General features: G+C 39.9%; 1 protein-coding gene across 10 annotated transcripts in view; it reads right to left on the bottom strand.

Annotated features, from left to right (window-relative positions):
• Window positions 1-18,060, bottom strand: part of PLEKHH2 (pleckstrin homology, MyTH4 and FERM domain containing H2) — an 86,195-nt gene that overhangs the window by 33,793 nt on the left and 34,342 nt on the right. For 7 of the 10 annotated variants that reach the window (XM_025203211.1, XM_025203208.1, XM_025203207.1 and 4 more), the window contains 11 exons: window positions 16,622-16,703; window positions 14,046-14,228; window positions 10,075-11,081; window positions 8,322-8,397; window positions 7,124-7,218; window positions 4,845-4,989; window positions 3,762-3,898; window positions 2,683-2,793; window positions 2,314-2,400; window positions 1,634-1,792; window positions 248-328 (listed from right to left, as the gene is read on the bottom strand). In XM_025203211.1, the coding sequence (XP_025058996.1) occupies window positions 248-328; window positions 1,634-1,792; window positions 2,314-2,400; window positions 2,683-2,793; window positions 3,762-3,898; window positions 4,845-4,989; window positions 7,124-7,218; window positions 8,322-8,397; window positions 10,075-11,081; window positions 14,046-14,228; window positions 16,622-16,703 (2,163 nt within the window). The remainder of the gene's footprint in view (window positions 1-247; window positions 329-1,633; window positions 1,793-2,313; window positions 2,401-2,682; window positions 2,794-3,761; window positions 3,899-4,844; window positions 4,990-7,123; window positions 7,219-8,321; window positions 8,398-10,074; window positions 11,082-14,045; window positions 14,229-16,621; window positions 16,704-18,060) is intronic. The other 3 variants (XM_025203210.1, XM_006022842.3, XM_025203212.1) reach the window with 3 other exon arrangements.

The raw sequence follows: 18,060 nt of genomic DNA, 5'->3' as shown, positions 1-18,060 counted from the left end.
AGGAAACATGTGTAACCTAAGTCTGGGGGCAGAGGGTAGGCCACATGTTACCAGATATATGATGGGATCACTCTAAATCCACACTGGACCCAATTTAAATTTTGGTATAGGAGGAGATGGAAGGGCATATATTACCCATGCCACAAGTAGATTAACAAAGTTGTACCCTGCTACTTGAAATCCATCCTTGGATCTGGTTTTCATTGGTTTGCTATCTTGTAGTATTTTAATCCTTAAAAAGACATACCTTATCTTCTTGATTACGAAAATAATACAGTGTTTTTCCAACCAGAGTACACCACACTCTTTTGGAGTATCCATGTTTCACCTGAAATTACAACACATTTAAACACAGGTTATATCAGGGCTCTGCAACATTTTTGGCCAGACTGCCTCTGGCATGCCAAGTCGAGGCATAGGTTGAAGTTGGGTTATTTTTGTCAGAGGACAGGGAAGGTGTGAGGGGCCCAATCCTTGTTGCTGGTGGTGGGTGTACATGTGCCTCTGGGTGGGGGAGGGGCTGGGGTTGTCCTGCCGCAGCCCCTTCTCAGCCACGCACCCTGATGTGCACGCGTAGCCGCCGCTGCCACAGAGCCCGGCCAGAGCTTGGGAACCCAGTCTAGCTATTTGCAGCCTCCCAGCTGCCTGCCACAGCTGGCCTGGGCTCTGGGCCACTGCTGCTGCCGTGGAGCCTGGGCTGCTTTCAGCAGGGCTTGCAGCCTCTCTGCCTTCTGCTGTGAGCAGCCCAGGCTCCATGGCTGGCGGCAGCTGCCCAGAGTCTGGGCCAACTGTGGTGTGCCGAGAAAAATTGCCTCATGTGCCAACCCCTGAGCTATATTTAATGTAAAATATGAAGGAACTGGGTCCAAGCAGTGAAGTTCATTTCTGTACTAATGATATGTAGTCAACAGTAATATACTTATACTTATACTCCATAATCCCTCATTACACAGCATTTTTTGATACTCTGAAATAACTGTTTTCAGTGAGGATATTATAAAGAGAACCCTATTGAAGAAAATGTGGTTACTCACATGTTTAAATTAAGGCATGTTCTCATGTACTGTGTCAGCACCCTAATGAGGTTTAAGCAGAAAACTCAACATGTCTTCTGGGGAATCAAAAAGGAACTGGATATAAAATGGTTAAAGGAAAAAGCTTCCCAGTATAGATGTTTATAGAAGAACAGAGAATAGGCAGTCCTTTCAGATTGTTTACATTGTGTGTGAGAGAGAGAAACCTGATACATGTCTACTTAAATTTACGACTGTATTAACTCTTATGCCTACAGCTCATGTACTCTTGAAATGTAATTTGGCATAAGCATTTCATTTTGCGATCCCCTCAAAAAACAACACTCTTGCAACATCACATAGGGGTCAATGCCAATGCTGTAACCCAGAGAGATTCTACTGTACAAACAGCACTTTTGATAAAGGTCTAATTCTGCTTCCAGTGGAGAGAATTGAAGTTTTACCACTGATTTCAATGGAAAAACTGGTTACCAGCTTTAGTTACGCAGTTTTTTGTACAATATATTTTTTTCTTTTTCAAATAGAGTTAGTAAGCATAAATCTTGTGTTTAATAAAAAGGGAATGTAAATAGTCTGTCAGGGAAATAAAATGTTCCTACCTTTGTAAGTAATCCTTTCATGGTTGGTTTGACATCAGGCTGTATGAAAAGTGGGCTGGCAGCTTGTACTTTAAGAACATTCTGTAGGACTTTGATCCATTCTTCTAAGATATTTGGAGAATCAGCTGTCAGGTAATAAGCTCGTTTTTTTGTGGTCAGCTGCAGAGACAGAAAAAAACAATCTTGAATTCTTTAAATATTATACATTTCAACTCAACAGCTAAATACTTGCAAATGCAAAATGACTGCCAATTATTTTAAGAGCATCTTTTGAGAGTAGAACCATTTAAGGTCCGTGGAAGGCAGGTAGCCCCAATCATTTATAAGATCTAATCTGAATGAGTCGAGACGAGATACAACATAAAACAGATTTCATGTGACCAGCTTTAATTAAGCCTGATGGCATTTAAATTTGTGGTTTCAGAGACTGTTCGATGCAAAACTATTTCCTTACAGTTCCCTTACAATATGCAGAATACAATCCTATCTGTATATGAGTATTTAAAAAAATTCAGCCCATACAGTTGTTTCCTAATTTCTGTGACTAAAACAATCCCTCAACACCTGCAGATGAGGGGCACTCATTGTTTCTAAAAGGAACCATATGTCCAGTCTCCTGAATTCAGAGGAAGGGTTGCTCTTAGGGAATGAAGGGAGATGACCTTAAGACAAGCAAGTACCTGAACTGTTTGTTTTCCATCACCTCTTACAATATGGCTAGATGCACTTAATTCAACTTGTCCTTGGGGTTTTCGAATTACGTCACTCTGCATGAAAGAATGGAAAAACATATTTTAATTTATCATAGCAGTAAAATAATGTGCAGTGCATTTAAGGCCTGACCTTGCTAGTGCTGGATGCTTCCAATTACTTGATTAGCACCCTCCACTCCCTCTGGAGTTGAGTGCTCAGTATCTTCAAGGAGTGTCCTTCACTATGAAATATGTAATTTAATATATTCCAGTGAATACATTTATTTTCTCTCCAGCAATTCTAGATTTTCAATTTTAGGAGTCCAGTACTAACCAGCCACAGTTATATATACTTACCGGAGATTTATAATACAGTAATTCACCACCTTTAAGCACAAACCACCGTCGTTTCCAGGTCTTTACTTTGCCGCTCATTTTTAACAAATAGCCAGATTTTTCCAATGGCTCCTGGTTATTTGAAATAAAAAGATATGAACTGTAAAATATATAAGTGATGTTTCCCAATTGAATGATGAGTGTGCATTTAAATAATAATTACAATTATTTGAATGTATACGGTATCTATTTTTTTAGAAGCATTCATACATGTGAAATAAATATTATCCCTGTTTTACAATTAAAGAAACTAAGGCACAGCGGTAGAAAACTTGCTTAATGTAACACAAAGAACAAGGAACAGAACTCAGGACTCTTGACCCCTAATTTCCTTTACTGTTTGACAAAATTTCTATTAAAAATGGAAGTAAAGTTATGCAAACATTCTACATATAACTTGTAACACTCTCTCTCTCTGTATCCCTCCCTCCCTCCCTTTCTCATGTAAGCCCTAATATCTGAACCCGAGTCTAGCAAAACATAACTCGGGGACTTGCACTATGAGAAAAGGGTCAGGGATTGAGGAACAGAGTAGATGCTGCCAGTCATCCAATCTGCTTCAACATTCAGGTTACAACAATCAAAGCAGGACACAGGGAGGAGTACAGATATAGCCCATTACCCAACACTGTAGACTGTATCTTAACTGATCTGTTCACCATGGAGACCCACTAACTACTGTCCCCTACCCTATAACAAAAGCACCTGGGACCCCCATCTCTGTACCCAGTGCCCAGTACAGAACAGAATTCTATCTATTCTTCCATCTCCTGAATAGGTTCTATGCTTTCCTTCTGTATGACTAACCCAGTTGCTTTTAAACTGATCTGAAGGATTTCATATTTACCAGACACTTCAAGTATTGACTACAAGTCACTGATTTATTAGTCAGTAAAACTGCTAATTTAATGTGTCTTCACACACTACTATTTGTAATAGGCACACGGTCTGTGTACATATCGAACTGAATACTGGGCCTTTGTTACATTATTTGCATAAGAAAAAAATACTATCATTATTTGCATGAACTTAGTACTCACATTTTTTCCATTATCACTAGATGAGGAACAGGTTTTAGGAAGTTTCTGCTCTGGCTCTGAATAGTCTGTATCTGTTGAGTAGGCATCAGGAGGAATAGCATAGTCACTTTCTGAGGTCATGGAAGACAAAGACACACCTAAGTGAAAAGTAAAAAGTTGTAAATCTGAATTTCTTTGTCACTGTATTTTAAACATGAGAAATCAGCATAGGTACAGAGGAAATATCTGAGCTGGGGGTTTCTGAATAACAAAAATAGCAGTAGCTGTCTAAGAACAATCAAATATTTTCAGTGTAAATATCATGCAGTGTTAGTAAATTGTTTGAAAGAACAGTAATACCAAAATACTGTTTTAGGAAAATAAAAATGTTCCTGGCATGTAAAAAAATGCAGGAACAATGTTCTCCCCATTTTCAAGGTGGAGAAAACTGAGCACATGTAAGGTGTGGAATTTGCCTTTGACAGTACTGGATACTGATGAACTAGAAATTAACTTCAGCTTAGCTGCTTCTCCTTGCATGGGTGTGTGAGAGAACCACTATAAATGTGAATGGGTAGAATGGAGAAAACCCTGGGGAAAGCACCTCGTAATCACAGAATAGGTCAAATCTTCTCAGTAGAGGAGTTTTTCTATTTTCTGACATTATTAAAATTATTTTGTGTTATAAACATGAAGAAAATAGTTTGCAGTAGTTTTTTCCTCTTGCTGAGTCATTCCACCTAATTACAAACCAAAATGTAAAAAAAAAAAAATCCATGAGAGACCAGGGAATAGAATCCAGAACTCCTGCCAACTGGCTTTGTGCTTTAACCAAAAAAACCCTCTTCTCCCTCAAATAACAGCAGACACTCTAGTTAGTAATGCCTTAGAAATAGGGAACAGTTATGGTAATAACAAAAAGGAAGGTTGGGACAGCTGCCAATTTGCTTTAGCTTCAGCTTTGATATGTGAAAAGTAAAACAGCAATGCAGATGCATGTTCAAGATGGCCGTATTTTAAAAAGGGAGAGATTTACAGTGAAAAGTAAACAAATGCCTGAAAATCCAAATAATTCCAAAGTCAGTTTTTATATGTTCTGCTTACCTCGTTTCAATGCCCTGGGACTACCTGGACCAATTCTACTTCGAGAGTCAGATTCAGAAGTCCGTGAGCTGGATCGGGAGCTGTCTTCTTCCTCAGATCCTGAAGAATCATCTATGAATGGGCTGTTGCTTATCTGAGTTGCCTTCTACATAAATTAACACAATATTCTTTGAAAACTTGTATAAAAATACACCAATTTATTTGACTGTTTTTTAAAAGACTCTACTTCTGTAGAAGGTATCACAGATGTCTACCATTGTAAATATTTAATTGCAATAGTCAAAACAAGGTAAAACCAAACAACCACTCTACAAAGTCTAAATACATTATAAACAGCAAAGGAAAGTATAAAAACTAACATTTGTGCTATAACCGTTGCTAGAAAAACTAGACACAAAAAAACGACTAGATACTTGAACCAAAACTTAAAAATAACCAAACTTTTACACTGTGAGCCACTAACTGGAGCTCCCTGGACCAACAAGAGAACTTATGCATATGGAGGAAGGCTATATTTCCTTAAAAATAAATGCAATAAGGCATGATTTAGCAGTTGTCTTTGGTTTCCAGATGCTGGCTGGAAAACGTGGGTGTCTATATCAGCTCTATGCCACTCTCAATGCTGCTGCCAAAAATAAAACTGGGTCTCCATGCTCCAAAACAGGAAATATGGCAATGAAGATATTCAGGGACACCATCTACTACTGCTCTTGAACTCTCAAGGCACAGAGATTTTGAAAGCAGTGACTGGGGAAGGGGGCACCTGGAAGTGTCACTCCCATACAGAATGTAGGCACAAAGTAGTACTGCTTTTGCATGATGCATGTATGTCAGCTTGCTGTGCAGAAGAAGGCATTTAGTCAGTTAGAAAACGTGGCCAAATACTGGGGAAATAGCAAGCTTTGTTCTCGAGAAATAAGTAGTAATGTTTGATAACATTCAGTAAAGGGAGAATTGCACCAGGTTATGAAGTGCCACTGAGGCCTCTCTACATATGCTGTTGTAGCTTTTCATGACAGCTATAGGTTCCACTTTTGGCTCCAATTTATGTCTGATTTACATGATGAATTTTAGCAGCCCACTCTGTGGAAATGTAGACAATATCAGTGTAAAAAATTCCAAACTCCGTGTATGCTACAGCAGACCTCCATGGTATGTTCTCTCTGCCCAACAGCAGAGCTCTACTGCTTCTGCTGCATTGGGGCTCACCGCTGATCTTACATGGTCCCCCCATAAAGAGCAACAGAGCATTAATAACCTCCCCCTATTTCTGTTACACTTTTTCAGTTTGAAAGCATAGGTATTTTCAAATCGCAAAAAGTTACCAGGAAAGAAGCTATGTTTTAACTGATCATTGCAAATATCTAGAAATAAATAGCTTCAACATTGACAAAAACCACCATTCTAGACCTAAACTTTTAATTGCTGCAATATATATCATACAGTTCTTCTAAAACAGGGGCGGGCAAAATGGTGGATCCTGCCAGCAGCCAGACTCCATTTTCCAGCAGCTCCTGCCCGCTGGGAATTAGAATCTATACTTATAGACTAATTATAGTCACGGTGGCCTATTTCCATGGATACCCCAGCAGCAGTGGTGCCGTGACATTCCATGGAAACCCTGGCCTTGCAGACCGGCCCAAGTGGCTCTGCTCTGCCGGCGAGGAGCTGCCTGCTGCCAGGGCTGGGATCTTACAGTGATGACAGCATGGTCTGGAGCCAGGGCAGAGCCACAATCCACTACCTGCACACCCCTGCCTGGGAATGTGGGCAGCAGGTCACAGCTCTGCCCTGGTTCCAGACCATGCTGTCACTGCCATGAGATCCCAACCCCGAAACAGCTCCCCACCCAGGTGCATACCCTGCCAATGCTGCTGGGGCTGGTCTCCATGGAAACCCTCGCTCCATGCTGTCATGGCCTTGCTTCCACAGAAACCAGCTACAGCAATTCGGGCAGGGGCTGCTGGGAAATGGAGTCTACCATGGGCCGGACTTCGTCCATCCCTGTTCTAAAATAATGAACAAGCTTTGAGGAACAAAGAAAACAGCAAGGGTCCCAACAAGCATAGATACAGGCCTGTAACACTTGAAAAGCATCAACAATTTCTTTTCCAGACATCTGACTTTTCTGTTACTTGTGGCATTTTTATGGTCCCTGAACATTACCATGCCAAATATGTCATAAGTTAATCGCAAATGTGAAATGTGAAGTTCTTGAATATGGAACCAAATAGCACAGTTTTTTTATATTACTTTATTTCAAACAACAATAAAATTACCCCTTTCAGAGTTGTGTAGACTGGTGTGGTCATATTCTTATATATCAGAGAAGTGTATAATCCTGATATAGAACATGAAGTTATTGAAGCAGCACCTGAAATACACAGCATAAAATAAATTTCTTTAAAATTACCCCTCCAAAAGCACTACACTATATTTTGACGTCACTAACACCACGTTCACACCAGTGAAACCTATTGCACTACAGTTGAGTTATTCCTGATTTATATGGGTATGAGATTTACACTTGTGAGATGTGCAGTGGTATGTACAGTGCTGCCCAACCCGTTTTTTCCCCATCGGCTGGATCTGATTGGTGGGTCCTAATCCAGCCACATGGAGTGAGGGGGCATGTACTGGTCCTGATCCAGCCATGTGGGGGCAAGGGGTTGTGGGCTGGTCCTGATCTGGCCATGCAGGGGAGAGGGGGCATGTCCAGGCCCGATCTGGCTCTGCAGAGAAAAGGGGGTGTGGCCCATCTATGTTGTCCTTCCCCTCCCACCCCCTGTTGGTGCAGTGGAGGGGGGAGTTGTCTGGCCCTGATTTTGCTGTGTGGAGGAAGGGGTATGGTCCAGTCCTGATCTGACTGCACTGGACCTGGGAATTTGGCAGGGTGGGACAGGTGGCAGTATTACTGCCACATTTCCTGATCCATGGGGAGCCCTGCGGACCAGATGGCATGGCTCTGGGCCAGAACTGGCTGTGGGTTAAGTGCCTTTGGTACAGTGAAATATATCGTAAATGGGACCACAATTAACAAAAAATGCAAGTACACAAAGGCGTAACAGAGTAGCTATGCACTCTGGGTAGCAGTGGCACATAGGGCAACACCAGCTATTGTGTGGCTGGCAGTAGCTATTTCTGCACCCCTCTCTTCCACCTCAAATCAGTACCTAGGGCTGCTGCCTGGGTTACCACTCCCCACTAGTTACTCTACTGCAAGTACATCCTTTACTGTTTGATTATAGAATCTTCAACAAGAATAGCAAAGAAAATTACAATGAACGAAGTACACAAGAAGTACTTAAGAGGCAGAGTAGTAAACATAATGGAAAGATTAAATCTGATTGACTCATTTTGAAGAACTCCCCTTTAAATACTCAGAGGCAGATTTGAAGGGGCATGGGACATTTGGTTCCTTATTGCAGTTATAATAAATAGAGAATTTAGGATATAATGAATACCTGAGCAACTTACTTTTGTTAAAAGCCTCCACGTTGAAAGCTTCAGACATTCGTAAGCCTGACTTGGCTACAGCATAGATTCTGCTTTCCTAACAGAAAATCAGAGATGTGTTACTGATGGAATTGGGACATTACATCTATTTCCAGGGTCATCCCTGGGGGGAGGCCAGTCGGGGCAAATGCCTGGGCCTCATGAACAGCACCATACAGGCCCTGTCACAGTTGCCACGCACCAGCAGCTCAGCCGTGACTGCCGCACACCGCTGGCTCTGCGCTCTGGCCGCTCGCCACCCTCACACCTCTAGGGATGGCTCTGTCTATTTCTTCATCATTCCTTTCCCCCTTTCCCCTTGTTAATACAAGTATATGATGTAACACTCTTAACAGTTGTGACTGAAATGCAGTTTTGTTTTTTGTCACATTTATTGTATGAGTAATGTATTTCAACCTTTTTTGCTATAATGATTGTCCTGTACAAGACAATCTTTGTTTTTAATACTGGGGCCAGTTCTCAAATCCTTTTCTAGGGTCAGGAAAAACTGGGGAAAGATATTCTAAAATGGAAGACTAAATGTTAACTATGAAATTACACAATAACTCCTCACCAAAAATCAAATCATACTCAAATCATGGTAGCAAAAAAACTGACAAAGAAAAAATTCACACTGAAAAGTTGTTAAGGCAACATTAACATATATGTTAACATGAAGAAGTCCCACAACACCAGATATTGCAGGTCTCTTAAATTAATGAATCTTTACAGGGCACACAGGATCAGATTTCAATGTTGTCTTTTAGACGCAATTAATTATGGACTCTACTTTTTTGGATATCTTAAATACTAAACTATACCCACAAATGAGAGAGATAGATACTTTCATGGTGAGATCAGCATTTGCCATTATTTGATCACGCCAAAAATAAATAACTAAGTTGTGACCTTTTAAAAAAAGAAAAGCAACCCAAGATTTTGAAAGAGTTGGACCTAACAATTCACTGGAAATCAAAGACTTCATTCTCAGGCTGGAAGGAGCTGGTCCAAGAACTAAATCATTTTAAATGGCTAAGAGGCAACCAAAACTATAAGTTTTAAAATCCAACCCTTTGTTAAACCTAAGCTTTGGATGCCAAATCTCTTATTTGAAACACAAGATACTAAAAAAAACCCTCATTGGAAGTGTTAGACCACACACACACACACACACACTCCCCCTTAGAAGTCTGATACTACTAAGGAGTTCTTTTGAACAACCAAGATCACTGGCTTTTTATACCAATCTATAATTATAGTTATTTAATTCACAAATTGTTCACGTAAGTATTGCCTATCTGTAAGACTTGGAACCAGCGCCTCTAGGTTATATTTCTGTCATTAAAAAAAAGAGGTAAAATGATTACCAAACAATGTATACATATCTGAATAACTGCAAATTAATCATGACTTTTTTTAAAATTGGTTTTATTTACAAAAAAGGCCACATTTTCCCAAATGCTATTAATATGACGTTTTAAAAACAAAGAGCTGATTAGCTCATAATTATAGTAATGGATATTGAATATATGCCTTTTAAATATTTTGATGATATTATATATTTATGATTTTTCCACATAAGAAAGTAGAGAGGGTGTTAAGATTGGGCTCACTTTTTGAGTCAGAACTGTCATCTAGTGGTAACATATACCCACAAAAGATATAAGGAATGAGAAAGTAGAAGAAAAGCAATAAAATGTTTTAAATCAATAGAAGAAAACGTGTAACTATTTACCCAGGAGGGAAATCGATGCAGTGGAGGAGTTGGAGGTTTGTTGCTACCTCCCTTCCTTGTTGTCTCACAAGGTTCTTGGTCTTCTGCACTCTCTACCTCAACAGAGTCATAAGTAAACACTCCTTCACCGTAACCAATCTCCATTTTTTCTAAAACGTTGGTACTTTCCCCATCTACCAGGTCTATGTCTGTTTCTTGTGGTCTCCAGGGCCGTATCATGCTTATAGCATTCCTATTTCTACCAAACATTCTATCAGAACTGAGCTGCGGCTGGCTTAAATGCTTTTTTGCCAGTGCTAAATTTATGCTAAATACATTGGGAGTCCGTAACTTTGGAGGTGGCAAATTTGTTGGAGAACCTGATTGTGGGACAAACTGGGAACCTGCTGAAGGTGTTAGAACAGATCGCTTAGGAGCTAGGGCAGGGGTTAAAATTGGGCTTGGTGTATTTGCCTCGCTGGATGAAGATGAATAATCTAGTCTCTGAGATTGAAATTTCTTATTCAGTTCATCTGAAGAACTATCTTGGTCCTTCTTGTTACCCAAGAACTCCGGGTTACTTTTTCCAACTGAACTGTTCTGACTTCTCCATGGAGATCCTTGCTGCCAAGGATATAGTTTTTTGTGCTCAGTCCTCTGAATTCCAAAACTCTCTTCTTCAAAAAAAGAACTGCTGTCATCAGATGCTGTCAAATACATTTCACTCCCAACTCTGCTGTATCTTGTACTTTCTTCAGATGTGTGACTTGAAAGGGTCGATGCACACCTGGATTTTGGTCTTTCATTGCCCCCTTCATCCTCATCTGAGCTCCAATCACTTCCTGTAATGTAGGAGTTCTTTGATATACTGCTATCAATATCTTTTGATGAACGGCTTGTTCTTACATTCTTATTTTGTTCTGATTCACAGGAACTTTGTTGCAATGATTTTTGACGTTTATTATTCTCATGTGGACCAGCAAATTTTATTTCCTGAATTTCTTTCTCTAGAAAAGAAATACATGAATCTGACAAATTTATGTTTAATAAAGTTAGCTGCTAAAGCACATTTTAAGGCGAACTGCAAATAAGAGTCTTAAATTAAATCATTTAATTTATAAATAAAAAAACCTTAAAGAAATAATTACACACATTTTTGAATTTCAAAAGGCATACTCTTGAACATAAAATTGAATAAAAATAGCAATGGCATCTACCAAGGATCTGTAACAGATACAATCTAACATTCAGTGGTATAGCCAGACACTTCTAAATTAACTTAAAAAAAGCAAGATTCCTCCCCCCCACTAAAAAGGACATATGAATTTAAATGCATCAATAAATCTTAGGAAGATTATTATAAAAATGTGTAAAATGCTTCCCTATTTTTGTTAGCTGTATCTATATATTAAAACATAACTTGCTAGAGTTATTGACTGTAAGGACTGTTGTCTAGTTGCTAGAACAAGAGACTGGAATTCACGAAACCTATAATTTATGTACAGACACACACAGGAAAGTTAATATGAATTAGCGAAAAGTGTGAATTTAAAACGGTTTAGTTAATTTAGAAGTGAAGTGACCTCAACTGAATTAAGGCTAATTGAATTCTAATAAAAATGTCTGAAAAGAGATTTAATTCAGTTTAATTGACCCACTTAAAAAAAATCAGTTCAGATTTTATATACTTTGGGAATTAATTTTGGGAATGCTTAGATGATGGGCTCTATACAAATATTATTTGATTTAGCTGCTCATTTCCTATCAAAATTCAAAGTTCTATTTTAATTAAATAAATTAGCAACTACTTTAATTAAAATTAATTTAAGTAATTATCAATTCATAGATAACAACTACAACATGCTAAAAGAGTTTTAAGATTTTAAATATGGAAAAAGAAGCAGAAGTAACAATTCTGTTTGCAGTGTCACAACTTCCTTCTTAAATTCCTGGAGGCTCCAGGGTGGGAATAAACTACACTATTCTAAGTCTGTCATAACATATTCATCCCAATACGCTGGCAAAAAAATAAGACCATTTGACACTTTGGAGTGGGCTGGAATGGAGTCATCACATTGTAGGTAGGGTGGCCACTTACGCATCCCAACTATACAGGATATCCCCTTGGAGAGGGAGAGAAGGGGGAAGGAAATCACCAGCCCCCTTGGCCAATCAGCAGTGAGAAGTGGGGCCGCCACATCCTTGACCAATCAGCAGCGAGGTTTGGGGACAATGGGCCCCTTGGCCAATCAGCAGCAAGACGCAGGGCCACCACAAAAAGGCCACCTCTTCCCTTGGCTGTGTACCACCTTACATCTAGGAACAGCCAACAGAATTGCAAGGACAAATGATTGACATGTATTTCAAATGTGCATTACAAATGAACTGAAAAACAGGACTTTTTGCAGTCTGTTCTTCATTTAGAAGCAAACAGGGGACAAAGGGTTTAAAAAGTGGAGAGTCCAGTATAAAACAGGGCCAGTGGCCACCCTAATTGTAGCCTGTTTCTTCTTGTGTGCAAGAAGTGATGGTGAAGCACATAGGAGTGAGGGATTATTTTATGCTCCCTTCTACTCTTCTGTTTTGGCATTCAGGATGCCACGTGATCCTGCACAGCTTAATGATGATTTAATTACCTGGCAGATCTAGATGTTGAAATTGGCATTTGGACACCCATACCATAATACAGGAATTACAGGAGAAAAGGAAAGGCAGTAACACAAAGTGAATATTTAAATGAGTTATGCATCCGAAGTTGGAGGTTCTTCTGTAATTGGTAATTACTATGCTTACAAATTAAATTCTTCTGAACATCCAAGCCAAACAGTTCTTTTGAATAAGACCTATTATCCCTGTGATCCAGCCTAACCTGGAGCTTCTTGCTTAGGGGATTCTCTTGGGAGGAGGGAGATATGGATATGAAATTCCTCAGGCTGAATGGGGCTTAGAAGCCACATCCTTCCACCTCTCTGGCAAGTACTGATACCATTTGCAGGTATCAAATTTAGGCACAAATAGCCTAAATTCACCATTTTTAATGTGCATTAAGGGCATACATGTGTAGACGCACACCCTAAATGCGCATTCATAGATTTATAGATGTTAGGGTCGGAAGGGACCTCAGTAGGTCATTGAGTCTGACCCCCTGCCCTGGGCAGGAAAGAGCACTGGGGAGCCCAGCCATGTGCTTGTCCAGTCTCCTCTTGAAGACCCCCAAGGTAGGGGAAAGCACCACCTCCCTTGGAAGCCTATTCCAGATTCTGGCAACCCTTACTGTGAAGAAGTTCTTTTTAATGTCCAACCTAAATCTGCTCTCCGTCAATTTGTGGCCATTGTTCCTAGTTACTCCAGGGGGTGTGCTAGTAAATAGAGCATCTCCTATTCCATGCTGCCCTCCCCTGATGAATTTACAAGATGCCACAAGATCACCTCTCAGCCTTCCCTTATGAAGGCTGAAGAGATCCAGGTCCCTCAGTATCTCCTCATAGGGTCTTGCCTGCAGGCCTCTGACCATATGAGTAACCTCCGCATCCCTCTTACCTTAGGCTAATGCGCATTAAAGCGCCACATGTAGATGTGTCCATTGTGAACCTGAGCCTTTGTTAAAAAAATTAATATAATCAAATTTTAAATCAATATCAATTTTAAAAACACAATATAAAAGACATGTATTTCTTTCAGCTTAGCTAGCAGCTCTGAGTTTCCCCCTCACTGCTAAGAGAGAATAATTTTACACAGTGGCATACATTTAGGTAATCTGGGCAAGGACCAAAGTAAACTTGCTATGTACATCAAAATATTTTAAGTGATATGCCACTCCTGCACAACAAGGTGTATAACTATTTTAAAGAGAGGGAGATGAGGGTGAAACAAAGAACAAATACTGGTAGTGCTCTGCTTTCTGAAGAATGCTGTTCATGGATAAACCTGTATTTACAGCAGTTGTATTTTTTAAAGGGTTTCAGAATAAAATTATAAAGGCAATTAAATACCTAGGATGTTATGGTCTTCACTGAATTCTGATTCTTTGGTTGATGCTTTCCTTATTTCTTCAAATTTAGTAGCTTGCTGAGGACTTTTTGCTCTGTTTAAAAAGCAGCCAAAAGTCACACTGCTTAGGCGTTGACCTTCACCAGGCTTTTGGGCTGAAGAAGCAGATTTCTTTCCCAAAACTTCTGCAAAGTAGTAATTTAGAAATCCAGGGTTAATAAGCCATGACAGCATATGCCAACAGGTTTTACAGTCTTAGTAGAGGGTAATTATATTTTTAAAAGAAGCAATAAAACAAATTGTTTTGTTATTAGATATAAAACTTACCTGAAACTCTCCTCATAAAAAACTCCCAAACCTAAAGTTCTACCCAGGAAATCTAGACATATCCTTGTCAAAAGAGGGGAAAAATGCAAAAAAAAGTAACTGCCTTTATTGCTTTTAAAGATATGGTGCATTCATTTTCATAAAGATAGAAAGAGAGACAGATTATATAGTGACAGAAATTTAAAATTCTATATGTAAATTCAGGTTAGTATGATAAAGCCAGACTAACTTTAAGAGGCAAGAATTTTGGGGGGTAACATCTTTCATTGGACCAGCTGCATCGTTGGAATAAAGGTAGGCATGTTTTCACATGCAAGGCATTTTTCAGGAAAGATATCACCCCCAAAAATCATTGTCTTCTGCATAATTCCCGGTTCATCATGGCTACTACATCATTCTAGCACTACTAGTGACTTTAAATGCAAAGGGCTTCAAATGGGCCCCATTATTTATGCAGACTTTTAAAAAACCACCTTATGGTGACCCTGGGAATTACAAACCATTAAGCCTACATCTGTACTGGGTAAATAATTTGAAACAGTAATTAAACCAGAATACCAAACCACCTAGTCAATCATACCTTAATGGTTTCCAACTCTCAGAGTTCCTACACAGATATACTGTTTCACTGATCTCTTAGAAATTTTGTCCATGTCAGCAAAGTTGTGGATAAAGGAAAAATCAGATGATTTTCAAAAGGCCTTTGTCCAGGTCCCTCACGGGCTTTTATAGAAAATGTTTTAAAGCAAAATACTGTCATGGATCAAAAACCAAATAAAAGACTGAAAAACAAAGGCTAGAAACAAATGGTCCATTTTTATCATGGCAAAATATTAACAGCGAGGTGCCTCAACCTTGTGGACTACATCCTTTTTACTGTTGTTAATACACACATCTACACAAACTATGTAGTGTGTCTCAAATATACATACTCTAGTTATTCAGAATACAGGAACATATTGACCAACAGCCTTCATTCTTAGAAAGCAAGTAACATTATTTATAATGTAAATCACTGTACAGCTTCAAAATGTCTACTATTGTAATCCAAGCACTCATTATAGTAACAAACAATGGAGAGAGATGCATGTGTACATACAGATTTTTTAGATCTCCTGCATATACATTACTGATCTAGAAAAGGGGATGAAACATTTTCAAATAAACAATGGTCACCAATTTTTAAAGGCTGTGGGACAGGTTAATCGAGTCTGGGTTTAAGGTGAGGGTGGAGGGGAGGTACTAGGACAGGGGCAGGCAATTATTTTGGGTGGAGGGCCACTTACTGAGTTTTGGCAAGCTATCGAGGGCTGCATGACCGGCAGCCAGGGCTCATAAATATTAATTTTCTAAATTTTTTTAGGGGCCCCACAGGCTGGATAGAATGGCCCAGCAGGCCACATTTGGCCCGTGGGCCGCATTTTGCCCACCCCTGTACTAGGACCTAGCGGCTGCCACCACCTTTCCCTCGCACCAGTATGAGGAGAGCACCACAGCCAGCATTTATCCCAGCAATGGCACAGGAAAGCAACTGCTGCTGCATGCTGTCAAGGCTCCATGGTTGTGGGCCACATCAAATGGCTCTGCGGGCTGAATACAGCCCTGAAATAAAATATTCAGGTTACTCAAGTACTGAAACAACTGTGAGGATTTTCAGAGGGTCCTTAACAAGCCAGCTGAACCCACAACAAGATGACAAATGAAATGCTATGTGGATAAAAGTGAAGTAATGTCTACAAGAGGCAAAGTTGTAAATGGACATCCTTACATTGTACAGATACCCAATTAACTGTACCTACTCAGGAAAGGGGCCTAGTGTCAGTGCAGTCTGCTCAGTGAAGACAGCAGGTGTGTTCTGCTGTAGTAAGAAAAATGCTTAGAATTTCATAACGTCTCATTTAATTTAATAACAAAAAGGGCCATCTACTCTTTAATACTTCTAAGGCTACCAATTTTATAAGTAAACAAACAAAAGTAACAATATGAAACAAATCTGTATCGAGTAATTATTATTTGCAACGCTTCTTAAAAATAATGAAAAATATTAGCACACTGAAAAGCAAACCACTATAAAGGGCTATATATTGTTTGCCTCATCTATTTGACATACATACTTTGGAACCATGGGGTTAATTCCCATAAAACATTTCTGGAATATTTTGATTATTCAGATAAAAAAAAGTAAACATGCTTTACTACCAAGCATTAGTACACAATACTTAGAGAGTTTTCAATGACTTTTGCCATTTACCTTGCACTTTAGACTGTATTGTTCTCAACTCTTCTGTTTGTTTTTGGTTGATCAAACGAAGGTTCTGATTTTCCACCTCTAACTAAAAGCATATATAGTTAAGTCATGAATTCATTAAACCATTTTACAGGTCATTACATTGTAAGGAAAGACGCAACTTTCTCTCAGTTTTCTTTGAGCTATATTTAGATGAGAAATTATTTCAAATTGTACCTTAAGATTAACTCTCTTGTTACTGTTAATTAATGCTTAACATGCTGCACTTGCTTATTCAGAACAGTGTATGATCTTTATAGTGATAAATGTACCTGCTCAAATAGCTGATTTTTTGGTTCTGTGACTAAACTCAAGAAGTTTTGAGTCATCCCAAAACTGAATGTTTTCCATAAAACTTGATGAATTTAAGTACAAGTGTTGAATTTGGAAACATTTTAAATAAAAACAAAGGGCAAGAGCCACAAGGATACTTTGGCACTATTCAAAAAACCAGTAAGAAGCTAGTGGCCATGCTTCAATCCCTCATGCAATGTGGGGGATTGATATTCAAATCCTATCATGGCTTGATTATTTGGTACAAAGAGAATGAGCACAAAATTGACTCTATAGCAGAAGCGAGCAATAATTTTGGCTGGAGGGACGCTTACCGAGTTTTGGCAAGCTGTCAAGGGCCACATTGGTAGCCCTGCCTCTTGTCAGGTGCCCCACCCCCTGGTTGTCATCTTGTGACCAGAAGTCCCATGCCAAAACCCTGATCTTTGCCACCAGAAGTCCCTCCCCTTGGCTGGAAGTACGCCTTTCAGCAAAAGGTTTTGCCATCTCGGAACCAGAAAAATACCATATTATATTCTAAAAAGCGAACATCTACAACATTCATTAATTTGATTTCAAAAAATATTTTTGCCCTGTTTTACATGTGTTTGTGCAGTGCACATAGAGGTAACTGCACAACAGCGTAAAAAGAAGTTTTACTTTTGTATATTGTGAGGAGGTGGGTATAGGTTTGTGGGGGGCTGTGGGTGTGTGGGTGTGGGAGCATGAGGGTGTGTGTGTGGATATATGGGGTCTGAGTGGGTATGGGGTTTGTGGGGGGCTGTGTGGGGAAAGGGTGGCTGAGGTGTGTGAGGGGGTGTGGGTGTGGAGGTCTGTGTGTATGGAAGTGCAAGGCGGGGTGTAGGTACATGTGTATGGGGAGGGTGTGCATGTGGGACTCACTTTATGCACACACACACATTGCCCCCGCCTGCACACACACTGCCCCTGCCTACACACACACACACACACACGTGCACACTCTGTCCCTGCCTGCACACCCCACCCCCCTGTACCGATGGGGCCCCGTGCTCCCTGGTCCGGCAATGTAGCTGGGAGCCACATGGTGCTGGAGCAGGGCAGGGGCAGGAAGCATGGAAGTGGCTGGGGGGGGGGGGGGGGGGGGGCCC

The sequence above is a fragment of the Alligator sinensis genome, unplaced genomic scaffold (genome assembly GCF_000455745.1).
Source record: "Alligator sinensis unplaced genomic scaffold, ASM45574v1 scaffold377_1, whole genome shotgun sequence".
Classification (NCBI taxonomy): domain Eukaryota; kingdom Metazoa; phylum Chordata; order Crocodylia; family Alligatoridae; genus Alligator; species Alligator sinensis.
This window is presented reverse-complemented; position numbering and strand designations above follow the sequence as displayed.